The sequence below is a fragment of the Gopherus flavomarginatus genome, chromosome 3, assembly GCF_025201925.1.
Source record: "Gopherus flavomarginatus isolate rGopFla2 chromosome 3, rGopFla2.mat.asm, whole genome shotgun sequence".
NCBI classification, from domain to species: domain Eukaryota; kingdom Metazoa; phylum Chordata; order Testudines; family Testudinidae; genus Gopherus; species Gopherus flavomarginatus.
The window spans coordinates 48,308,495-48,335,527 of NC_066619.1; the positions used below are offsets into that span (position 1 = coordinate 48,308,495).

The 27,033-nt window shown below is 39.9% G+C and overlaps 1 protein-coding gene across 5 annotated transcripts in view; it reads left to right on the top strand.

The window, feature by feature from the left end:
• The window catches only part of POC5 (POC5 centriolar protein), a 59,420-nt gene that overhangs the window by 25,855 nt on the left and 6,532 nt on the right, over positions 1–27,033 (top strand). For 4 of the 5 annotated variants that reach the window (XM_050944596.1, XM_050944598.1, XM_050944601.1 and 1 more), the window contains 6 exons: positions 1,417–1,567; positions 13,773–13,969; positions 14,892–15,068; positions 22,154–22,258; positions 23,569–23,748; positions 25,124–25,286. In XM_050944596.1, the coding sequence (XP_050800553.1) occupies positions 1,417–1,567; positions 13,773–13,969; positions 14,892–15,068; positions 22,154–22,258; positions 23,569–23,748; positions 25,124–25,286 (973 nt within the window). The remainder of the gene's footprint in view (positions 1–1,416; positions 1,568–13,772; positions 13,970–14,891; positions 15,069–22,153; positions 22,259–23,568; positions 23,749–25,123; positions 25,287–27,033) is intronic. The other variant, XM_050944600.1, reaches the window with a different exon arrangement.

A 27,033-nucleotide genomic window follows, 5' to 3' on the forward strand; every position in this document is an offset into this window, starting at 1 on the left:
TACATGAGCAATACTTCTGTGATACTACATGTCGAATCAGTTTGGATATACCGTCATATGTGTTCTTGCAAGTAATTAATGGGGTCTTACTGAGAGAAATGAGAACTTCAGAGGACTGTCTACATACTCTACTTTTCCCTTCGGTTTGGTATGAATATTTTGAGTGGTTGGGATGTACATATTAAGCAGCATTACAGTGAGAAGGAGAGTGTGGCCAAACCAAGTGACTCGAAATGAAAACATCTATGTTGCATATGTGTGTCTTGCTACCTTCTTGCTGTCTGATTTTGAGCAGATGCATTAACCTTGGTCAAATAATTAATCCTTGTCCAATTCATCATGCAGGGTTGCTATGAAACTTGATTTATCATTTGTATTGTGTAGTGCCTTGAAAATAGAAGGAATAATATGAGTAAATAGTGATTATGTTAGTTCACTAACAGCTTTGAGCTGTTGGTTGGGCTTTCATTTCCTTGACATCTCACTGTACTCTGGTCACAGCAAATTTCAAGGGAATCCAATTTAGCATTTCATTGTTAGAGGACTTAAAAAGCTCAACCTTTAAATAGGAGTTGTGATGCAACCTCAACTATAGTGGTGTCGCAGGGTTGCTATAATACAAAGCAGATTTCTGAACGCAGTTTCATTAGAGGTGCTTGCATACTATGTCAAGGGATACAATCCATTTCCAGTATGCTACAATAACACACATTGAAAATTATACAATCCAAGTTCTGGAGGTTGTGATGGTGGTGAAAAGCTAGATTGGCCTTTGTTATTCTAATAAGGTATAAATGTAACATGCAACAAAAGTTAAATATTTTAAAGTAGGTGAGAATAATCAAATCAAATTTAGACGGGAAGACATTAAACAAGCAAATCTCATATTTGTAATTTCTCCCAAATATATTCATTGTACGAACATTGAAACCTGATTTACTCCTCATTGGCATCTCTGTGATAGGAATAAAACTATATTTCTTCATATACAATAAGAATGATGCGCAAAAGCAGTAGTAGGCCATCTGATAACTTACTGCAAGTGATTTGAAGAAAAATTTGTCCAACTCTTATGCTGTTTTTTAAAGGAATTTAGAGTGCTTCCTATAAGATCTGTAATTTTAGTTCAGCTAGCAAAGAATTATTTAGAATGTGTAGTCGTTATAATGGATTAACTAGAATATAGTATGGGCTTTCTAAAATAGGAAATAAAAGGGAGCTAAATCATTAACTCTCCCTATTAAATTGAAGGGAAGCAGCTGAGCCGTGAAAACATAAGTAAAATTATTATTCTGCCATGTGATACAAAACTCTCATTTAAAAGCTAACATATCCATTTTCATTCTTTTCTTCCTGTGTTTGCGTTTAAGAACGATGACAGTAGCTGTATAATTATTTATCATCCTGTTGTGACAGGATGAATATGAAGAGCTGCTTCGTTATGCCGTAGTGACTCCAAAGTTTGAACCGTGTGTCCTGAGGCAATCTGAGCCTGCTGCAGAACTGACAGCACATGACAGATTTTCGAGTTTAATGGATGAAGTCATCAATCACCCTAAGACTCCAGGTAGTGTGTGGGGAGCGGTGGTGGTGGTGTGGGGGAAAATGTGTTTATATGTTTGAGCATAAAGAGAATTTTCATAACATAAATAGATACTATTATCTGAGTAGCTGGTGATACTGATGATAGTATCTGGTGCATAATTTGAACTGCACTAGCTGATATAATATGCAAACTTGGTTACTTTAAGAAAAAAACTCTGTGATTAAAGCGTTCTTCTAAATATCTGCTATTCTGGAGTTCAAAACATAAGTGTTGTGATGTAGTTGTAGCATTGTTTGTTTAATCTTAAGTTTTGTAGGGAATTTTGACATTTTTAAAGAAACTGTCAGCTTTATATCTTACTTTAGCTTAAATCTACCTTGTGTAATAGTTAGAAAATAAGCTAAGGAGGGAGTTCTACTAACAGGGGATCCCAAAACCACTATCTGTGGAGCACTCCTGATGGTTTGTGGAAAACTGACTGGTTACAGGGTGCTGGTGGTTTTCTTAATTTCTAGTTACTAAATCACAACAAAGAACTAAAAATGCATAAATAGTTTTCATTTTCCTGTAGGTGATTGCCATAGTTTCTGTAAGGCTATTTTGCAATATGGAGTGGGAGGGGAGGTGGTCCACAAAGCACACTCTATTAAGATGTGGTCCGCATTAAGTACAAGTATTTTCAATTTTTTTTCAAATACATACTGTGACAGGTTGGATCACAGAAACCTTCTCGGGAGCTGCCACCTGATGTGCCAGACTACTTCTACCCCTACCTTCCCTGCCAGCTCAGGACCCCAGCACCCTGTCTTGCTGAGCCAGATGCTCCCATCTGCTCCAACAAAGACCCAGGGTCTGAATTACTTGCCCCAAAGCTGGAGCTTTCCCTGAAAGCAGCTAACAGAAGTGTTCCTGTCTTTAACACTCAGATGCCCAACTCCCAATGGGATCTAAACCTAAATATATCTGTGTTACCCTGTATAAAGCTTATACAGGATAAATTCATAAATTGTTCGCCCTCTATAACACTGATAGAGAGATATGCACAGTTGTTTGCTCCCGCAGATATTAATACATACTCTGAGTTAATTAATAAGTAAAAAGTGGTTTTGTTAAATACAGAAAGTAGGATTTAAGTGGTTCCAAGTAGTAACAGACAGAATGAAGTAAGTCAGCAAGCAAAATAAAATAAAATGCGCAAATCTATGTCTAATCAAACTGAATACAGATAATCTCACCCTCAGAGATGCATCAGTAAGTTTTTTCCTCAAACTGGACACCTTCCAGGCCTGGGCACAATTTTTTCCCCTGGTACAGCTCTTGTTCCAGATCAGGTGGTAGCTAGGGGATTCTTCATGATGTCCCTTTCTCTGTTCTGTTCCACTCATTTATATATCTTTTTTGCATAAGGTGGGAATCCTTTGTCCCTCTGGGTTTCCACCCCCCCTTACTGGAAAAGCACCAGGTTAAAGATGGATTCCAGTTCATGTGACATGATCACATGTCACTGTAAGACCCAAAGCCTTCATTCCTGCCAGCCTGACTCACAGGAAAGCTTGCCTGCAAACAGAGCCATCCAGTCAATTGTCTGGTTGATGAGAGCCATTAAGATTTCAAACCACCATTAATGGTCCACAGTTTGCATAATTACAATAGGCCCTCAGAGTTATATTTCATATTTCTAGTTTCAGATACAAGAGTGATAGCTTTATACAAATAGATGACCACACTCTGTAGACAATAAGCTTTGTAATAATACCTTACAAGAAACCTTTTGCATGAAGCATATTCCAGTTACATTATATTCATTCATTATCATTTTTATAAAATCATATAGACTGCAGCATCACACGTACTATGAGATTATATGTTCTTCTCTTAAGAAATGAAGATACTAGCAAATGACACCAAAATAAGAGTCTCCTTTTCACTTACATCCATGAGAATATATGATTTTCTCTGATGCCAATGACCAAGTATTGCCACTTGTTAATACCCTTCCACTGATGTCTTTGAACTGACAACTTTAAACCTAAGAAACCAGTGCTATGTATTACTTCAAAGTACCTTGGATAATTTTCCCTTTCATCTTATTAATAACATACTGTACTAACTTTTCCTAAGAATGTAGCTTTTCATGTTAGAGAGCTTTTGTAAGAGCAGTTTGAGGAAGAATGATAAGCATCATAAGATTAGACAAGACACAAAGCTTTGCTTTATGTGAAAAGATGCTCCAACATGGAGAGCATTTATTAAAATGCATTTTTTATCAATAGGAATCTGCTGGGTGTACACAATGTTTGACTAATTAATTTATTTTTTAAAATGGCTTTTTTTGTTTTTTTTTAAATTTTCAAGTAGTAACAATTTAACAGTTCTTTGGATGTTTCAGGCCATAAGTCAATGTTTTCAGGGCAGCAGTAGCAGCTGTGTCCCTTGTACTTCTCCTTCCACAGAGGTTTGGCCACTTAATCTGTGTAGTGAAAGCCATATTCATCCACTCTGGCCAGCAACACCCTTGCTGCTACTCTCCTGCTCCCTTCCAAACACACACATGCCACTTGAAGAAATGCTTGTTCATTTATAAGAGGAGCTGAGTCATCTTCTGAGCTGAGCCATTAGTGCATCATGTCCAAAACTTCTCCCCAGTGCAGCACAACCACAGTGGATTCTCTGAACTTAAGAACCTCTGTGGGAAGGGGTAGAAGGCAGGTTTTTACCCCGATAAGAGCACAAGAGTGGGAAGTGATACTGAAATGCAGACACACAAGGAATTTGAAAACTCATCTTTGAGAAAAATTAATGCTGTCATGGATAGGTTCAAATGCAGTCTCTGTAGTTCTGTGCATATGAAGCTTATGTGAGTGAGCATGAAGTGACCTCTCTGGGATGAGAAGAGGTGATGAGAATGTTTGTGGCTACATATACACTACAGCTGGGATCAACGCTCTGAGATCGATCCACTGATGGTCCATTTAGCGGGTCTACTAAAGACCCGCCAAATTGTCAGCAGATCGCTCTTCAGTTGACCCCCCTTGGTAATTCCACTTAAGATATGTTAACTCCAGCTACATTATCCATGTAGCTGGAGTTGTGTAGCATAGGTTGACTTACTGCAATAGTGTAGACGTAGCCTGTGTGTCCTGTATGGGAAGTGTGTCAGTGCTGTGTAATAAGCAGTAACATGCCCAGTGCTGACAACTGGAGCCAAAGAAATCACAGATCTGTTAAAGTCACAGAATATATGACCTCTGTGACCAATTTGTATCCTTAGTCATAGAGTTCCACGTTGTCCTCCAACTCCTTCTAAAGTGAGAGCAGATGCATTTGGGAATAGAATCCACTATGATACAAATTATTTGAATTCAAAAGAATTTTTCTCTGGGCTTCAAATCTCCCAGCACAAAGAATGCAGTTTGTGGAGGAAACATTAATTACAATTGGTTAGTTTTATGTATCTTTCAGTTTCTCCTTCTGTAAAATGGGGGTAATGAGACTCATCCCCATTGGAAAGCATTTTGATATCTATGGATAAAAAGCACTAAGACTGAGCTAGGTAGTATTAACATGATGATGTGAGTCAATAGGATTCAAACACAATTGTAAAACTCTAGAATTCTAGGACAGTTCTAGAACAAGTTGCTGGAAACCCACAAGTTGCTGAGCCTGTGAAGGTAAATGGGAAAAGTCACAATTTTTTGTACCAGTTTGGAACAATATTACCTCGCAAATCCCAGTCCAAAAATACTGCTGGTGTTAACTGGAGATTTCAATTCCAGCTACATTGAAATCAGTCTCCATAGATACTGTCAAGGTATTTTTTCTCATTTGAACTTTAGCGTCCTAAAAGTGAGGACCTGCATGTACCCTTCTAAGCTTAATTCCTAGCTTAGATCTGATAGCGCCGCCACCAGCCAAAATATAGTGTTTGGCACACTTTCTGTTCCCCCAAAACCTTCCCTGGGGAACCCAAGACCCAAAACCCTTCGGTCTTAAAACAAGGAGAAATAAACCATTCCCCCTTCTTTCCCCCTCCCAGACTTTCCCCTCCCTGGGTTACCCTGAGAGACTACACTGATCCAAACTCCTTGGATCTTTAAACAGAGAGGAATTAACCTTCCCCCCACTCCTTTCCCCCCACCAATCCCTGGTGAGTTCAGACCCAATCCCCTTGGGTCTTAAACAAGGAAAAAAATCAATCAGATTCTTAAAGAGAGCTTTTAATTAAAGAGAAAAAAGTAAAAATTATCTCTTGTAAAATTAGGATGGAAAATGTTTACAGGGTTTTCAGCTCATATAGACTAGAGGGACTTCCCCCCCCCACTTAGCCTGAAATTCAAGTTACAGCAAACAGAGGTAAAAACACTTCCAGCAAAATACACATTCACGAGTTAAGAAAACAAACATAAGTCTAATCCGCCTTTTCTAGCTGGTACTTACTATTTTGAACATGAGACTGTCTCAGAAAGATTGGGGAAACCTAGGGTGCACGTCTGGTCCCTCTTAGCCCTAAGAGCGAACAATGAACAAAAAAACAGCACAAACAAAGACTTCCCTCCACCAAGATTTGAAAGTATCTTGTCCCCCGATTGGTCCTCTAGTCAGGTGTCAGCCAGGTTTACTGAGCTTCTTAACCCTTTACAGGAAAAAGAGACATTAACCCGTAACTATCTGTTTATGACAGATACAGTTTTTTTGGTTCATCGTATTATTTTCTTCAGAATTGAACAAATGTTGTGCGCGATGCTGACATCCTCTTCAAGTTCAGTACCTTGCTCTTAACAGGATTATTTATGGAGTATGATAATACTTGGTATAAGTAAAGGTAACAGAATCAAAGCCCATAGACAGCAGCAGTTTATTTGATTGCTCCTACTTTTTTGCAGAGTGTATTATAGGAAACTCAACAGGCTGTCTGTCTGAAGAGAATACTGAGAATCTTTAAAGCTACTATATACACCACAAATATGCATTTATTTTCAGTCAGGCAAAACAGACTGGTTACACTGGTATTTCTAGTATAAAACAGCCAAAACCTTGTGAAGGACAAGCTTAATAACCAAATAAGAAACTGAGAGATGTTTTCTCCCTGCAAGCTATCCTTCTAAAAATGTTCATAGATTAAAAATAATCTTACACCCATGGTCAGCACTCAGGATTCTGTGTTTCTCATGTCACGATTTATAACCTGACTATTTAAAGTTGTTTTTTTTACTGTGCTCATCAACTCTGTACCTGAGTGCTTAACAGTGTAGAATTGAATTAGAAGCCCTGCTTTAGTTTGAGTGGGTATTCTTGCTGTCTAAACATAGAACCTGAGCAACTAAAGAAACTTTAGGTTCTTTAGAGAAAAAAGATTCACCTTTACTTCTCTTCAGTCCTCATTGGTAGTGAACTAACATTTTTTTGTGTAATTTAAAAAACTTTTGAGTTCATGATTTGATAGTAATTTGTTCTGAACTTAAAATGGAAATATTTTTCTAGGTGAGCTATAGGCAAAATGTAGCGTCTCAGCTATGCTCCATTCAATTTATCCTGGATCATTTAATACCTCTGAAGATGTATGGTTTGTCTGTTGCAATGATTTAGGCTCATTTGTTGAGTAGCAGTTCACCCATCACCCCCACCCAATTAAAGGATCTTCAATTTCTGTACATTGTACAGTTAAATGATTCCTTAAGGGGATGATTTATCTTTACACTTGGATATGGAATTCCTCCGCCTCAGCAGACTTAAGCATAACTCTTACTAGACTCAACTTTCCACTATTAGAGTCTGCTGGGAACTATTTCTCATACCATCTCTAAAGTTTGTGGTTATTTCAACTGATACATTTCACTTATTTTTGGTGCTTGTTGATCCTCCTTTCATAGATCTTTTTAAAAACAACCCACAACATAAGCTGACATTATATCTTTCCCCTGGAAAGCCTTCTGATTTATTAACCTGACAACCTTTCTATTCCCATGCAGTTTATGTGGAGAAGCAAGACTATATAGATTCCAAGGCCAGAAGGAACCATTAGGATCACGTAGTCTGACCCCATATAACACAGGCCATAGAACTTTCCTAAAACAATTTCTAAAACGTCTCTCTTAGAAAAACATCCAATTTTGATTTAAAAATTCAGTGATGGAGAATCCACCATGACCCTTGGTAAATTGTTCCAAGTTAATTACTCACACTATCAAAAATGTGTGCCTTATTTCCTGTCTGAATTTGTGTAGGTTCAACTTCTAGCCATTGATTGTGTTATAAATTTCTCAGCTAGCGTGAAGAACTCATTATTAAATATTTGTTCCACAGGGAGGTACTTATAGGCTAATCAAGTCACTCCTTAACCATCTCTTTGTTAGACTCAAGGAGCTCAATCTATTTAGCTTATCACTGTAAGGCATGTTTTCTAATTCTTTAATCATTCTCATGGGTCTTCCTGAATCCTCTCCAGTTTTTCAACATCCTTCTTGAATTTCTGACACTGGAACTAGAAACAATATTCCAGCAGCAGTCACACCAGTGCCAAATATAGAGGTAAAAATAACCTTATTCCTACTCGAAATTCCCCTGTTTATACATCCAAGGATCGCATCAGCCCTTCTGGCCACAGCATCACAGTTAGCGCTCGTGTTCAGGTGCTTTATCCTCCATCACTCCAAATTCTTTTCAGGGTCACTGCTTCCCAAAATAGAGTCCTCCATCCTATAAGTATAGCCTACATTCTTTGTTCCTAGATGTACAGATTTACATTTCACCATGTTATAAAACATATTGTTTGCTTGCGTTCAGTTTACCAGGTATTCCGGATTGCTCTGAGTCACTGACCTGTCCTGTTCATTATTTACCACTCCCCCAATTTTTGTGTCATCTGTAAACTTTATCAGTGATTTTTGTTTTCCTCCACATCATTTGATAAAAATGTTAAATAGAGTAGGACCAAAAACAGATCTTTGCTGGACCCCGTTGGAAATAGACTTGCTTAAAGATGGTTCCCCATTTACGGTTACGTTAAGACAAATCAGTTAGCCAGTTTTAATCCATTAAAGGTGCCCACACGTTCATTATATATTCTAGTTTTTTAAATCAAAATGTCATAGAGTACCAAGTCAAATGCCTTACAGGAGTCTAAGTATATTATATGAAAACTATTATTTCTATCAGCCAAACTGGTCATCCCATCCCAAAAAAATTAAGTTAGTTTGACAGGATCGGTTTTCCATGAACCTGTGCAATTTGCATTAATTACATTACCCTCCTTTAGTTCTGTATTAATCGAGTCTGGTATCAGCTGCTCCATTATCTTGTCCAGAATCAGTGTTGGACTGAAAGACCTATAATTACCTCGGTCATCCTTTTTAACCTTTTAAAAAAATTCGCACAACATTAGCTTTCTTCCAGTCTTCTGGAACTTCCCCAGTGCTCCAAGGCTTACTGAAAATCAAATTAAGAGTCTGAGCTCCTCAGCCAGCTCTCTAAAAACTCTTGAATGCAAGTTATCCAAACCAACTGATTTTAAAATGTCTAACTCTACTAGCATCTGTTTACCATCCTGCAGATATACTAGTGGAATAGGAAGAGGATATATTCTCACCATATGGTGATGATGATGATCTGCTTTTCCCCAAAAAAATGTAGGACAAATATTTATTAAACCCTTCTGACTTTTCTGCATTATTATTATTTATGATTCTACCATTTCCATATAGTAATGGACCAATACCATTGTTGGGGTTCTTTTTGTTGCTAATGTATTTCAAAAACTTCTTTTGTCTTTGTCTGCTAGGCTTCCTTTTTCAATTTTCTACAATTCCTAACTTCTGATTTATATTCATCACTATCAACTTCCTCTTTTTTTCATATATTTTTATATATATTTATTTTACAACTGCCTTCACTTCCCCTCTGAACCAGGTTATTTTTTTTAAATGAGAACAGCCTTCTCCCTTGATTGTGATTTGTGATTTTTTTTTGAGGGGGAAGCAAGGGTGAGGGGGCATGCATCTAATAGAGTGTTAGGTGATTCCCGCTTACTCACATTTTTTCAGATTTAAATTCTTCTTCAGAGGATTTGGCTCATAATTGTTTTCAGCTTTGTGAAATTGGCTATATTAACAACAAGTGTATATATATACCGTATATTACTGGTCTGGGCTTTATTCTGCTTGCATATTATAAATATGATCAAGTTATTATCACTTGTACCTAAGCTGCTACTATTTTTTAGTTCTCTGAGTTTTTCTTTATCATAAGCTAAGAGACTTAAGACATATTTCAATACCTTGAATAGGGCCAAACTCTTTTGGAAATTATCCTACTTGTTCGTAGCCTTTGTCTATATGTTAGGTATTTTCAGATGTTCTCCCACTGTTGATTTAGCACCAGCGAACTACCAGTGCTAGGAAAGCCCAGTCAGAGGGTTTTACTCCAGTGTCATCTTAACCCAGTTCTGAAAATGTCTGTGCCTGGTTTACCCTAGAGAGCTTATCATTCTGAGCGCCAGTGGCGTTTCAGAAGACTAAAGGTGAGCAAATAGCAAGGGGAATCTTCAACAAAAATTCTTGCACTGCTCTGCTCCCATTTGGTCTTTATCTATTGCTGTGTTATGACATAAAACCCTGTCTTGAGAATTTTACTAACTTTTTTTAACTGCCTGCAAAGGGGGGAAGTGTACACCTATGCTGTATATAATATTAAATGGCTGGAGTTCTCGGTATTCTTATACCCAACTTCCCCTAATTTTTGGAGGATTTTTTTCCCCACTAGATTTTGAACTTGAGGGCAGTTGGAATTGCAGCTCTTACATATCGTACAGAACACAGCCTTGTTTGAGGGGTAAGTGTGCAGGTGGCTCCATTCCTGCGATTCACCGTGACTCTCAGCCAGCCGGTAAAACAGAAGGTTTATTTAGACGACAGAACACAGTCCAAAACAGGTCTTGCCGGTACAGACAACAGGATCCCCTTTAGTTAGGTCCATCTGGGGGCCCCAGGCAGGCCACAGCCCCCTTGGGAAGCCCAAGCCCTGTCGGGGTGCTCCTCTCCATTTCCCAATCAGCTCCAAACTGAAACTCCCTCCAGCTGTCTCCCCCAGCTTTTGTGTCCTTTGTCCAGTTTCCTCAGCAGAGGTGTTACCTGGCCTCCAACTCCCCCTCCTGGGTTCTCATGTTACATGCTCAGGTATCCTCTCTTCCCCAATGCAGACAGTCCCCTCAAAACTCCCCTGCAACCTTCCCAGGTCAACACTCCCCACTCAGCATTCAAAGAACACATCAAGAACATTCCCACTTTGTCACACAAACACCTTGGGAATGGAAGTTGTTTGTAATTCTGAAATGTTCATGACTCTGAACAAAACGTTATAGTTGTTCTTCAGAAGTTTACAACTGAACACTTACTTAATAAAGCTTTGAAACTTTACTGTGCGGAATTAAAATGTTGCTTTCCCTTCCTTTTTTTAGTATTTTACATTTAATAGTACTGTACTTGTTTTAGGGTTGTTTTTTTTTCCTGTCTCTGTTGCTGCCTGATTGCATACTTCTGGTTCCAAATGAGATATGTGGTTGACTGGTTAGTTTATAACTCTGGTGTTCGTAAGTCTGAGGTTCTGATGTAATTCTTTTTTCTATTCCCTTAATAGAGCCTGGCTGTCTTATTTGCATTCCCCCCCCCCCACACACACACACACACTGCAGTTGCAACTTAAATGGATCATTGCATTGATAATAGTCACTGTGTGTTCTCCTCCCCATGAAATATTTCTGTTCAGTGTATGTTACCTTTTTACTTGTCCATGCTGACTTTCTATAGGTCCTTTCAGAGTTAGCAAAAACTCTTCCAGTACACTAAATATTTTGAATCCAAATGATATTCCCCAGCCAGATCATAATTATAACATCTCAACTTTTAAATTACATGACATCCTTAATATGTTAAGTTTCAAAAATCGACATTATCTTGCAATTTTATCTACACACACACACACATTCTCAGAAAGGTTGAATACTAAAATAAAACACAAATATGTGAGACTTCTCCTTGCCCTGTGTACAAGAAAAGAGACATTCTATCCAGGGCTGCTTTTTAATACCTTTTTAAAAATTTAGAATTTGTTCTTGTCAGGGGGTACTCCACTGTTGCTACACTGACGCCTCCCCTTGGTCACTCTGGGGATTAGCACTAGAGGTAGACATCCTTTGGTGTGCAGCTCCTCTTTTGCTCCAGGATCCTCAGTGTGTCCTTTGTGACCTAGCCCTCCAGCTAGGTCCCGCCACGTTCCCCCTTCTAGTGTACAGTCCATCGGCAGTCCTAGGCAGCTTGCCCATTCACTGCCTCAGGTCTATGCTATGCAATGTGCAGTAGGGAAACCCAGGCCTGCCCTCTTCTCTGGGTTCCAACCAGGGACCCTCAGCTCAGTGGTTCTAGGCTTCCTCTGTCTGCCCTCGCTGCTCCTTCCCTGGACTGATTCTTACATTCTGGTTCCCCATCTCTTCCCTCCTCCCCTCCCCAGGGAGTGACTGCTGCCTGATTTCCTTAGCAGCCCAGTCTGTAGCCTGCTACCTGTCTTTATAGGCCTTTCCTGTTCCTGCACAGGTGAGTCTTTCTAACTGCCTCCAATCTAAAGCTCCCCTCTTTGCAGTCAGTTAGCTGATTGGGCCCACCTGGCCCTATTCTGTTCTTGCAGGGCTAGTGTGGGGATCTCCCACATCACAATTCTAAATATAACACTAACAGCAGAAATTTTCCAATGGATATGCTTTCTAATTGCTCTTAAAAATATTATTCATCTTCATATTGTCAACTTGGGGGATCTGTTGCATATTTTAGTTGTTCTTTGTGTATAAGCATATTTGCCTTTCCTGAATTAAGTAAAGTCCAGTCCTATTTCATCTTCAGTCTGTCTCCAATAGTTTCTTGGCATGTATTTATCTGTATTGCAGTAGCATCTGGAGCCCCAACTCTCAGTTAGGACCTATTGTGTTAAGGCACGGTACAAACACATAGTAAGATACTGCCTGCCTCAAAGAGTTAAAAATCATAATAGGCGATCAAGTCAAAGGGTATTGGAAAGGTAGCATTACTTCTTCCATTTACAGCTGGGGAATTGAGGCACAGAGAATCCAGTGTAATGTTTCATTTATTTATGAAGTGCTATTTATGTTGATACCGGTGGGTGAGGAGGGCCATATACATACCTGAATGTATAAATACAAGTACACTGTACATTGCAAACATACAATGCTCCCCACCCTGAGGCGCTTACAGCCTAATGTAGATACAGTAGAACCCCATTTATCTGACCCTCCATTATCTGGCTCTAAACGGAAAACCAGTGCACATAGGTCCAGAAGGCAGGGTGGGCTGCGGTGGTGGTGTTTGTCCTATGGTGCTAGATGGCACTGCAGCATTACACTTTGCCATTCTCTGGTTTATCTCGATTGTATGTTATCCAATCTGGCCCCGGTCCCAATTGGATTACATAAACAGGGTTCTGCTGTATTATGAAACCTGGGGAAACAATTCAGAAAATGGTGAGGGGGTAACATTTAAATGGACTCCACTTGACATGATTTCCTGAAAGAAGTCTTTCAAGTGGAGGGACACTTTCTGCTTCCTTATAAAGCTAGTTTCACAACACTAGAAAATTCACTTGGTCCATAAACCATTTGTGCTATGTTTTGGCACAAATGACCTTGAAAGTTTCTGGTTTTAAAGGGAACAGTAGTTTGACTTGGGAAGCATAGTTCATTCTTTTGAGAGTAAAACTTATCAGCCAATTGCTGTTTTACAGGTGTGCATCCCTTAGGATATGTCTAAACTGAAGCTGGGAGTGTGCTTCCCAGCTCAAGTGGACGTAGCATGCTAAAAGTAGCAGTGTAACAAGGGGGTAGCTTGGTGCCTAAGCACATACTTAGGATGTCCGAGCAAGAGTGTGTACTCGGGGGTGGGGGGCTTGACCAAAGCTACCACTTTTGCTGCCCCCTGTACGCTGCTATTTTCGCCGCTGGTCTGAGCAGAGTTAGTATGTCTATCTGCCTAGGCTAGGATGCATGCTTCCAGATGCAGTGTGGAAATACCCTTAGAGGCATACTTTTGAATAGGGTTTACGTGCATAGAGAAGGAAGACTTCTGGCGACATAGGCCTTTTGTATACCCAACTTCTGACTTGCCTGCTGAATATACAACAGCTAAACCCTTCAAAGAATCAACTTTTTATCTTTTTGTTTTATTTTTAGTTTTAACACCGGTAAAGGGACCTTCGCAGGCAGACATGGAAGGACTTTGCCCTGTTCGTTCGGGAGAGACTTCTTCACAAGGGTCCTCATCTGGTCCAAGAGAGATTGAAGAGACTATAGTGACTGAGTTAAGTGTTTCAGATGAAAAAGTGACCCAGATAGAAAGCATACTTGATCTCTGGAGTGGAAGTCTTAAGGTATTAAATTTGTGCTAAATGTAATCTCCTTATATTTTCTCCTGTACTTCTACCAATGCCACAATAGTAATCTGCTCAATATAATCTAACTACATTGGGAAACAGTTGAAAACCTACTGGACTGGCACAGAGATGGACTAATGATCTACTTGCCTTTGACTGGTGAACACTAAATACTCCAAGAATCAGTTCTGTTCATGGAGTGGCAGCTATAAGTGTGTCTGTATCTGTGGTCCCAGAAAGCTTGAATTTCAAGCTCTGTGGGTGTGCACAGGCAGGATCAAAACTGCCTATCAAAAACAGATCAGATGGGAATTGGTGAAGCAATAGTTGTATTCTTCCAGCTCCCACCTGCAAGCAAGCTCCACCCACTTGACACCAGAATGAGACTCCAGTCACAGTAGAATGGGTCATATTTTGAACATCTGAAAATTCATTTTGGATTTGTTAGGAGCAGCTCCTTTTTCAGTGGAATTTGTAACATCAGTGGGGCTCTGCTGGGCTCCTTTGAGTTTGGCTCAGAGTGGAGCTGGATACCCTGTAGGAGTGGCTTCCTCTTAGTAGTGCTCAGTTACCCAACCCCCAGGCTTTGCCCCTCTCCTCTCCCTTGTTGGCTCCGCTGGATAGATTAAAATGGCACAGGTACTTTTCCAAGTGTCACTGGTTGTGGCACCAAAATGAAATATTCTTAGTAGATTGATCATGGTTTGATTCTCCTCCTCCTCTTTTACATGCTTTTAGTCTAATAATTAATGTATTTAAGTTATCATAATTAAATGTCTCAGTGTGTCTGCTAACTGAACAAAGTTGTACATGCAAGGTTCAGTGTAAATTTTGATGTCTGATTAGCTGCCATACATCCTAGGATTAAAAGACTTGGAGAGGATAATTTTCCAAGTTTCATTAGTGCTACCCTTTTCAGACAAATGTTCTGACTGAACTCAGAAAATGGAAAATGACTTTTATTGAACATCACAAGCTGGAAATGAGACAAGAGAAAGAGAAACATGCTGCAAATGTGAGACAGCTGAACAATCAGATGGAGAACCTCAGAGAGCTGCTACATACTTATGAAATCTCCATTGGCAGAAAGGATGAGGTAACAACAGTTTTCTTATTCCGTTCTGTCTTCTATTTTTAGAACTCTGAGATTTGAATCTTTTTCTCTCTTAATTGTACTTTCGCAACAGGTAATGTAATGTATACACTAACTTACTTGCTTAGTCAGAAAAGAAGCATCAGAGTATTTCAAGCCACTCAGGATGAACTTTAGCAATTGTAGAATCAAACTACATTATGGGTCGGCAACCTCTGGCACGCGGCTCGCCAGGGTAAGCACCCTGGCGGGCCGGGCCAGTTTGTTTATCTGCTGCGTTGGCAGGTTCGGCTGATCGCGGCTCCCACTGGCTGCAGTTCGCCGTCCCAGGCCAGTGGGGGCGGCGGGAAGCCGCGGCCAGCACGTCCCTCGGCCCGCACCACTTCCTGCTGCCCTCATTGGCCTGGGACGGCAAACTGCAACCAGTGGGAGCCGTGGTCCGCCAAACCTGCTGACACGGCAGATAAATAAACTAGCCTGGCCTGCCAGGGTGCTTACCCTGGCAAGCCGCGTGCCAGAGGTTGCTGACCCCTAAACTACATTATAAGTAAACCACATAATTACTGTGCATTCTCTAATACTAATATGGAAACTTGACTGTATTGTCCCTAATTCATGGTTTCTCTTTCATGAAATTCACACTGTTTTGGATTAGTAATTACAGATCACTTCCACTTACCTCATCCCTTACAACAAAGTTGGTTTAAAGGCGTTAATTAATTTTTTTGTGTATATTGGATGGATTTCCACATAATCTTCCAAATGGGAAGAAATCTCTTACATATTTAGGGAGCGTTTTTTATTTTAGCATGATCTGATATAAAATGAGCACTATGGTTCTGTGCTCTTAGAGTAATATTTTCCTTGCAGCACCTACACCAATTGTCTTGAATTCAACTAGTATTACACAAATAAGGGTACGTCTACACTATGGGATTATTCCGATTTTACATAAACCGGTTTTATAAAACAGATTGTATAAAGTCGAGTGCATGCGGCCACACTAAGCACATTAATTCGGCGGAGTGCGTCCATGGTCCGAGGCTAGCGTCGATTTCCGGAGCGTTGCACTGTGGGTAGCTATTCCATAGCTATCCCATAGTTCCCGCAGTCTCCCCTGCCCCTTAGAATTCTGGGTTGATAGCTCAGCGGCTGATGGGGCAAAAATCATTGTCGCGGGTGATTCTGGGTAAATGTCGTCAGTCATGCTTTCCCAGAGGAAGGAAACGGCAGACAATCATTTCGCGCCATTTTTCCCTGGATTGCCCTGGCAGACGCCATAGCACAGCAACCATGGAGCCCGTTCACCTCTTTTTTTTTTTTACAGTCACCGTATGTTTACTGGATGCCGCGGACAGAGGCGATACTCCAGCGCTACACAGCAGCATTCATTTGCTTTTGCATGATAGCAGAGATGGTTACCAGTCGTTCTGTACCGTCTGCTGCCAGTGTAATTTGGCAATGAGATGACGGTTACCTGTCCTTCTGTGCTGTCTGCTGCTATCATAGTTGCCCCTGGCTGAGATCGGCCGGGAGCGCAAAAGCAAAACTGGGAATGACTCCCCGAATCAATCCCTCCTTTATGGTTTCTAAAAATAGTCAGTCCTGCCTAGAATATGGGGCAAATGTACTAGAGAAGCCGTGTATTAGAGAGTACAGCTGCTCTGTGTCAGATCCCACAGAAATGATGAGCTACATGCCATTCACGGGGGGTGCCCCTGCAACAACCCCACCCGTTGCTTCCCTTCTCCCTCAACCTTCCTGGGCTACCGTGGCAGTGTCCCCCCCATTTGTGTCATGAAGTAATAAAGAATGCAGGAATAAGAAACACTGAGTTTTTAGTGACATAAAATGAGGGGGAGGCAGCCTCCCGGTGCTATGATAGTCCAGACAGTACAGAATCTTTTCTTATCACATGAAAGGGAAGGGGCTGATTGAAGCTCAGCCCCCAGTTGCTATGATGAAGACGGTTACCAGCCGTTCTGTACCATCTACTGGGAATGACCGGGAGTCATTCCTATTTTCACCCAGGCGCCCCCGGCCAGCCTCACCTAAACCCAGCCAGGAGCACTCACGGGTTGATAAGAAGGACGGTTACCAGTCCTATTGCACCATCTGCCACCGGGGAGGGGAGAGGAGTGGATACTGCTCTTCACTGCTGCAGCATCGCGTCTAGCAGCAGCATTCAGTAGACATAGGGTGACATTGAAAGAAGTCAAGAAATGATTTCTTTCCCTTTTCTTTCACGTGGGCGGGGGAGTAAATTGACGAGATATTCCCTGAACCATGCCGGACAATGTGTTTGAACCTACAGGCAGTGGGAGCTCAGCCAAGAATGCAAATACTTTTCGGACACTGCTGGGGACTGTGGGATAGCTGGAGTCCTCAGTACCCCTTCCCCCCCTCCATGAGCATCCATTTGAGTCTCTGGCTTCCTGTTACGCTTGTCACGCAGTACTGTGTAGCCTGTAGATTTTTTTTTTCAAACGCTTTGGCATTTCGTCTTCTGTAACGGAGCTTTGATAGAACAGATTTGTTTCCCCACACAGCAATCAGATTCAGTATCTCCCGTACGGTCCATGCTGGAGCTCTTTTTGGATTTGGGACTGCATTGCTGATCAGAAATCCACGCTGGGCAAACAGGAAATGATAATCAAAATTTTGCGGGGCTCTTCCTGTTTACCTGGCCACTGCGTCCGAGCTGAGAGTGCTGTCCAGAGCGGTCACAGTGGTGCACTGTGGGATACCGCCCGGAGGCCAATACCGTCGATTTGCGGCCACACTAACCCTAATCCGATATGGTAGTACCGATTTTAGCGCTACTTCTCTCGTCGGGTATATAAAGGGCCTCGTAGTGTACAGCGTTAAATCGGTTTAACGCTGCTAAAATCGGTTTAAACGTGTAGTGTAGACCAGGCCTAAGTATAAAAGAGTAGGAATCGTGGGAACCTTGCAATCATAAACCACTTTAATCCCCTCTTCTACATAATAGCATTTAAAACCTTCACTTGAGAACACTTCAGCTGAATTTTGAATTTTAACAGTTTATTTTGAAAATACTGTTCAAGCTATATTCACAAACACCCATTGAAAGACATTACGTAGAAAGAGTAGAAGTACACTCCCCCTGTTCACTGAACATACACAGAGTCCAGTTACACAGACCATGTACATTCAATTGCTGCAACTGCATACAAATTCCATATTTGCCAATGAAATTTCACTTGCTTGCAGTCAGGCTCACAATTTTTCCAGTGTGTTCCGTTTTGATATATTTAGTTCCAGATGGAGTAATTCAGTGCAAAAATTATACTTGTATAGCACTAATGTGAATGTATAATTGTTGGTGATGCATTTACAATATTAACACCTCTATCCCCACAAGACAAACTCTTCCTCACCAAATCACATCTATCACTATCCTTTATGGAGCTAATTGTGTAATGACAATGGCATATTTTGATGTAGCTGTAGATGAGTGTTCTTCTGCTTCCTCACTTAAGTGCATGATTTGGTGGAATGAATTCTAAAATATTGGTGCATAGGCCTTTTTAGAAATTGACCTAAATTGTTCACTGCTTTAACCTTTCCCCTAACAAGATTGACAAAGTCTTAGGCTTCAAGTAGTAAACCACTTTCATAAATAAAAATTGTTCATAATTTAGGTTTTTGCTCTAGTCTTAGAAATCTTACAAAGATCTATCACTGACTTTCTATCTTAATAGCAAGAAGTATTTAATGTTTTTCATTTACATCAGCTGCCTTAAACTTGTACAGTTTTAAGTAGTTGGTTGTGGCTATATGTGCCACTGTAAACACAGTAACAGACAAAAATATTACCAACATGAAAATCAAATATATGCAAAAATGGTTTTGTTTTCTAATTGACCTGTAAACACTTCATGAAGATTGCCTTGTAATGGTACATCAGTTCAGCATTTACACTAAAACAGCAAAAAGTTTATTAATAGCCATGACACCCAGGCAGAACAAAGCAGCTTAACCAAAGTAGATTTCACAAAATACAACATATGAATTGCTAATGTTTAAAAACTAAAGAAGGATCAGCCTTACTTAAGATATTTCAAATAGGCTTTTACTATTGCTGCCTTTAGTATTTTTGAGCTAAACTTAACTTTCCTCAAACAGCATAATTTTCTTAAATGTTACTTCTGCAAACTACAACCACTACAGCATGAGTTAAATTCTGCATGGAGGTATAGGAATACGGCACTAGTAGCTAGGTAGCTGCTTTGATTACAAAGCAATTCTGGTCCATTACTTCTATGATAAATGTACATTAATGGAATGAATCAGAAATGTAGGACTGGAAGGAACCTTGAGAGATCTTCAAGTCCATACCAAGGCAGGACCAAGTATACCAGACCATCCCTGACAGGGTTTGTGTATTCTTAAAACCCTCCAATGATGAGAATTCCTCAGCCTCCTTTGGAAACCTGTCCCAGTACTTGACTAGCCTTACAGATAGAAAGATTTTCCATATCTTTCTTAGTATGCCTCCCAAAATTGGACACAATACTCCAGGTGAGGCCTTACCATTGTCAAGTGGAGCGGAACAACCACCTCCCATGTCTTGCATTTGATGCTCCTGTTAATAAACTCCAGAATATTTGCTTTTTTTGCACCCGCGTCATATTTTTGGCTTATATTTAATTTATGATCCACTAACACCTCAAATCTTTTTCTGCATAACCAGTTATCCTCATTTTGTAGTTGTGCATTTTATTTTTCCTTCCTCAGTGTAGTACTTTGTCTTTACTGAATTTAATCTTGTTGGTTTCCAACAAGTTTCCAACTTATCAAGGTCATTTTGAATTCTAATTCTCTCCTCCAAAGTGGTACTTTAAGTAGCAAATTTTTAATAGCACAGTGTTTCCCAAGTGGTGGGTCCTGCTGTATTATTTAGATGAAATAAGTGGGCCAAGTGTTAACATAACAGTTACTGTCCAGCATTAAATAGTGTTAAACAAGGTCTGGGTTTTGGTATATAGAGACCTGTACCTGCTTAGTACATTTTAATCTTTATTACAGATACAGAAAAGAAGGAAAAACAATTAAAGCTTTTGAAATGTGAAGTATTAAGTGAGGCTTTCAATTAACAGTTATTGTTCCCATTCCCTTTAGCTGGAGAGAGTTTTAGAAGGAAAACCCCCTTTGTTTGACTGTCTCTTAAATGTTATCAAAGATGGTAACAATGATCCTTTTTGGGGGAAAGAGAAGACGTTAGTTGAGATGGGCTGGAGCTGTTGCTGTTTGAAGTCTGATCCCATTTCATCTCAGGTGGTGGTTGAGATTAAGCTGGAGCTGGTAGAGGTGGCGATGTCATTTGGATCTCTCTCTCTCTGGCTTGTTCTGGTTAGGACATCCCTCAAGACTAGGATGACGAAGACCCATGGTCTGAGGAGATGATGCAGGGTAGCAGCCATGATGGTGAAGCTTGCTTAAGTAGCTTCTATCTATCTGTTCTTCCATTTTTCCTCCAACTCTTTTTCCTTTAAGGATCCAAAAATATAGTGAGGGATGGTAGCCCATTCCCTCATTATTTTGTCCACCACTTAGCCCTAATATTTGACACCCCAATTTTGGTTCATTAATTTTCAATTCCACATGTTTTGTTTTTAACCAAGCATGATTTCAGCATAGTCCATGAATCATATCAACTTGGCCTTCCTATTTGGACTAACTTGAGGGATTTTTTTGTCTGGTTCCGTTGCACCTGTTTATAATATTCGTGATAGAAAGTAGGTCAGGGTGCTTTCAATAAACATTTGTTGTTGTAGGTATTGTAACATCTTATGAACTTTCATATCTTAAGCTCACAGTTAGGGTAAATTTATCAGCCCAATTATTAAACAGTTCCAAGATGGGTCATGCGGTCTGGTGCGGAGGCCTGGGGCCATGGAAAGCAATCCCACCTTGCACTCACACCCCACAGTGGAAGCTCCTGTCCTGTGGGACTTGCCCTGGCTCACTACTCTGAGCGTTACAACCTGGTGCATGTAGTTGCAGCACTAATGAGGTTTGGCCCTGAATTTGGACCCTAGGTGGATTGCAAAACAAAACACGATCAAATGCTGTTGGTGTATCACCTAAGTAAAAATTTGGGAACCACTGAGTTACTACATATATTTACACTTTCAGTATATCTTTTCTGATACAAATTTCCATAATTCTTCTGTGAGGTAGGCAAGTATATTATCTGTATGTCAAACTTTCAATAATACAAATCATCATTGTTTCTGATCTGCTGAGTTGTGGTGTTTTTGTGAGTAATTAAAAGTTTGTGTATTCTTCTAAATCTTTGCTTCCTCTTAATTAAGTGATGCCACAGTGTAGCATTCATGACATAAGTTTGCAGATGTAGTAGAAAATAACCAGTTTAATTCTGATAAGTACACAGTGTAAAACCTTCCTTGAGTGTAGCAATGTCATTGAATGATGAAGTCGAGTTAATTTTAGTCCTGATTTGAACTTTAAATTATTGTTCTTCTTTTAAGGAAAAGACACAGTAGAAAGCTTGTTAGAAGTATTTTTTTAAAATGATAAAAACTCATCCAGGTACAGGGTTGCCCAGAGGATTCAGGGGGCCTGGGGCAAAGCGGGGGAGCTGCAGAGCTTGTACTCACCCGTTGGCGGTCTGGGTCTTCGGTGGCGGTGGACCCTTCAATCGCTCCATGTCTTTGCCGGCACTGAAGGGCCCCACACCGAAATGCCACCGAAGACTGGCATGGAGTGGAGTGCCATTCAGTGGAGTGACTGAAGGGCCCCCCACAGCCAAAGACCTGGACCACCACCGGGCCAGGGCTCGCAGGGCATTTCGGCGGCGGGAGGCCCTTCAGTCACTCCGTGTCTTTGCCAGCACTGAAGGGCCTCCCGCCATCTAAAAGCCGCTGAAGACCCGGACCGCCGCCTGGTCAGGGCTCGTGGGGCCCCTGTGGGGCCTGGGGCAAATTGCCCCACTTTCCGCCTCCTCTGGGCGTCCCTGTCCAGGTAGTAAACTTCCATTCATTCCCCAAAGAGCATAAAAATATCTATCTAAACATTCTGTTTAATAAATATTTTGGTAGGTAATCACTAACTTGTCCCATGCGATAGACAAACAAAAGGAGAGGATAGAGCTAATGAAAAAATTTACACGGTGGCGGATTCAGCACGTGGAGGCCAGACAAGAGGTATGTGTGGAAAACAGAAGATGTGATAGTAGATAAGCCTCTGAACTGAAAAGGGTTAGTTACTGCAGCTCTTGTTACAATCAGAAGAAATTACAATTTTTCTATTTTGATGTATGTGACAAAATATTGAATAAGTTAAAGAGCATCAGTTCAAAAGAGAATATTACACTGTACTTAGAGAAATAATTATGGTAGGGCAAGTGAATCAAAATTATGTCCTTTTTTATCACTAATTAGAAGGATATGCTGATAGCTGATCAGTGTAAATTACCACCTATATTAGTTAGGATGATATCTTCCCACTGTCTGCAGCAGCGTGAATAAAAGTGTTCAGTCTAAAATCCTGTCACAGAAGCCATTGCTTTTGTGTGAAATGTGAAAAATACATCACTTATCACCATTTGATTTTGGTGCTGGTTTTGCAGTTAAGGTCTGTGTTGTTGTCCTCCCCTCCCCTATATTTTGTGTCTCCACACTTCTTCCTCAGCCCTAAAACATCTGTCAGCTGCACTCTCAGATCTTGGAAGGTCTGATAGCTAACTAAACCTACTAGCCAATTACTGATGTGAAAGATGGAGGGCCCCACTGTCCAGGGTCAATTCCCAAATCCCTCTCACTCCAAGCTGTCAGTAAGGACTTACTGGGTTCCATTTTTCATTAAGGTTTTGAATGGTGTCTGAGAAGTCTGAAGCTCCTCATCACACAAAACCCCTTTGGCTGCTGGAAGGGAGGAGCATTTTCTCTCTCCTCCCTTCCCACCTAAAGTTTACTGGTAGCTGTGAGGCTGATGTGGACATCTTTTGGCTACTCAGCCCTTCTTCAGCTTGTTCCTTTTCTTTTAATCTCACAGATGGACTGGATAAGTGGATCTACTGTTACCATTTTAGAAAATATTTTGAGTGTTGGGTACTTGAAAATATAATTTGATTTTATTTAAAAAGGTACAAATCTTTTAAGCATTCAAAGTGTGTGTGTGTGTGTGTGTGTGTGTAAAAATAAATAAATAAACACTCGATTTTAAAACTATCTGGTACATGTGACTCCCTAGCTACCATTGTGCCTGCAGATGCTATGCGGTTCCTACACTAACTCCATACAAGTACCTTGCACTTCTAAAGTGGCAGCAGTATGTGTGGTGGTGTGTCAGCTAAAATATATTTAAACAAAGTATAAACTACAATATTTCGTATAATCTCTTATGCTATAATCTATGTAATGTTGCAAAACAATTGACTATATTCTCTTTAATGATCATAGTGCTCATTAAAGAAATAGGAAACATATAATTTAGTAATATTTTACTATTTAAGGCATATGCAAATAGACTGGCGGACAGACAGTTCCAGATAGCTTTGATGAAGAGGGTTTGGGCAGCTTGGCGCTCTCTTAGTGAAGCAAGATGGAAAGAGAAAGTAGCAAAAGCCTGTCAGTTAAGGGCTGAGGAAGTCTGTGTTCAGCTTTCCAAGGATTATGAAGCTAAAATTGCAGAGGTAAGGGTTTTCTGTCTTTTTTTTTTTTTTTTTTTAAGTGCCTCTTAAACAAACTAAACAAACTTTTTTAAATAAATGCATTGCTTTTCTTCAGAGTGCCAGGAAACCTTTCCTAATTGCAGAACTGGGAATCGGGAGATCTGGGTTATGTAGGTAGCTCTGCTATAGATTCCAACTTTCTAGGCCTGAGTCACCTGTCACTTAAGCTAGTTGTATACCAATATAAGTAAAGTTATTCAACACTTATGCCAGAGAAGAAAATTGGAACCTATGTTTGAAATTAGATGAGTCACTTAACTTATCTGTTGGCTCCTTTTGTCTGCCCACAAAAAGGGGATGACACATTCCTACTTAACAGTGGTATTTGTAAGTCTTAATTCATTAATGTTTGTAAAGTCTTTTGGATCCTCTCATGGAAGGTCCTATAGAAATGCAAGATTATGATTGTGAATGAGCACGTCTATCATATTTGTATGAACAGAAATCTTTATATAATAACCGTTTTTCTGTTAAAAGTTGATAAAAATATTTTCCCTACAACCCTCAACATCATCCTAATGAAGATGTGTGAAAATTTAAGCTAAAGTAGCCATCACCCATCAGATCACTGTGATGTTACTTTTCAAGATTGTTACAATTTAAAGGAATTAAAAAGCACAGTGAAAGAGGACTTGTGCTCCTAAGACACTTGGATGCTTTTGAAATCCTGCCCGAAAACACAGTTAATTTTGAAAATATAACTTAAGGAAAAATATCAGAATCCCTTGCTTTGTGCATGTATAACTTAATCTGTCCCTCACCACCACAGACCTCGTGCTTTGCAAATGGTTGTAAAAATGATAGATGTATTTGTGGATGCAGTCAAGGAAGTTCATGGAAGTATGGCCTTTCATACTAATAAGAATAACAGCTGGAGTTACATTACAGGAGCAAAGATAAAATTCTAAGATACGGTTAGGCTCATCTCTAGGTGGGGTCAGGAAGAAGTGTTTGTTTTGCTGTGTTTCCCCCTGCCACACCACAATATTGTATAGCACAGTTAAATGCATTACAAGGATTTGACCTGGAAGTTCCTGGTTTTAATCATGGTTGGGACAGAATACTGGACTACACAGACTGTTAGTCTGTTTGGGTATGGTAGTGCCTGTGGTTTCCATCCTTGCCATGTACACACACTCTAGTCTGAGGTATCCAAAGAATGGTGTTTGAAAGATCTATATTTAATCTTATTTCTAAAACAACGAAGACATGGAGGGATAATATTACACTGAGAAATTAGTAAAGTGGCTTTTTAAAGCTGAACAAATAATATGGTGGTTTTGTGTATTCACAGGTGTATAAAAATAATTCTTTGTTTTTTATCTCTTTATTGTAGTTAAATGTTGCTCTGGAAGAGGCAAAAGCTGATATCCTGAGACTGCATAGTGAAAGGGAACAGTATGAAGGCACCATGAAAAAAGCCTTTATGCGTGGTGTGTGTGCACTGAATCTAGAAGCAATGACCATGTTTCAGGGCAAAGAAAGTAGGACAGACCATGGTTAGTATTAAAAGTAAAGTAAAAATATATCACTGCATGACCTTGCTCACAGCGCCATCGGATTAGTTTACTCTTTATTTTTAATTTGAGTATTTAAATAGGAGTATGACAACACCAAACTTACATGGGATTAGCTTTGTTACAGGCTTAAAAAATGCACTGAATATGTAAATAAGCTGTATACTGGAGAGGTGTAAGTAACAAATACCCCTGTGGCTGGCTGATTCTTCAGCAAAATATTGCAGGCTTTGAAAAGACAGTAAGTCTGTAATGATCATGTGGGGGATATATGCTCTCTAGCCAGCTCTTTTTCCCCTTCCTTCTAATCTTACTCATTTGTGCTTCAGGGTGCTAAAGTCTTAGACATGTAGTGTCACTTACAGAAGCTAATAATTATTAATTTTTATTTTTGAGCATCCAAAAGTGTGCTAGGTACCTTCGTAGAAATTAGCAAAGACCTAGTCCATGCACCAAACAGTTTATACAGTAGTCTAAATGGAGATGTGATGCAACAAATTAGGAAAAGAAGAAAAAAGGAAAGAGCAGGGTGGTAGAATATGATTTCTGCCTCATATACCACCTGATCTTAGGTGTATGTAGTGCATAGTAATACCCACTATACTAGGTTTTCAGAATCTCAGGGAACTAATTTTGAGATTACCGTGTAGCGGGTGGTCAACATGAATGCTCTGTATTGGTACAAAAATAGTCTATACTCTTGTTAGATTATTTTTCTTTCTTTTTAAAGCCCAGTTTAGGTAACTGATTACTCTGAGTACTAATTGGAACCACAGACTTTTAACTATTTTTTAAATCTTCTTAGCTGGGTTATATTTTAACAAACTTTTTTGCAGTTGTGGAACTTGAGAATAAAAGTTTTAAGGGCCATGCTAGGTACTTCAACTTGTAGCTTTGTTCCAGAACAGTAGAAAGGGACTATCTCTTGAACACTTACTTGACTATAACACTTCTCTTCTCCTTCTATTCAGCAAGCAATTTTTTTCCCTATTGGAGCATCGCCTTTCCACCACTGACTGTCTTCATTACCTTCACAGCTGTAAACAGAATTCTTGTAATAGGGTTTAACTTGGGATCCCAACTTGGATTGCTGCTTCTGCGGCAACAGAACCAAGAAAATGTTGGGGCTATTCATACGCAAACTGTGTGTATTAATTAGTTAGCAACAGGGTAGTGGATTTACTTAAAAGAAAAAAAAAGTAAAAAACCTAAATATGTGAAGCTAGAGAACATTCCCTGCTAAAATAAGGGCTTGCCTACATGGTACAGCAATGTGCACTATTGGGGGGGAGGGGGAATTAATTTTCAAAGTACACTAATATGTTGTGCACTAATTGGTCTGTGTAGACCTTGCTGGTGCACACTAAAAGTTCCTTAGTGGGCTTTAATGTAGTACTAAAAAAAATGTTACTACATTAAAATGTATTAATGAACTTTTAGTGCACACCAGCAGGGTCTTAGTGTTTTTGTTTTAATATAGCAGCATTTTTTAAATTTTTTTTTTGTACTAAGTTAAAGCACACTGGGGAACCTTTGGTGTGCACCAGCAGAATCTACAGGGACCAGTCAGTGACAGTTGTGTAGATAAGCCCTAGGTTTAGAATTTGGAGCCTTAAACTACTTCACATTCTTTTAAATATCTGAGATAATAGTAGGGCATCTCTAATCCACAATTCCCCAAAAGGAAAGAAAAAAATTACTTGCACTCACTTTCCAGCATTAATGCTTC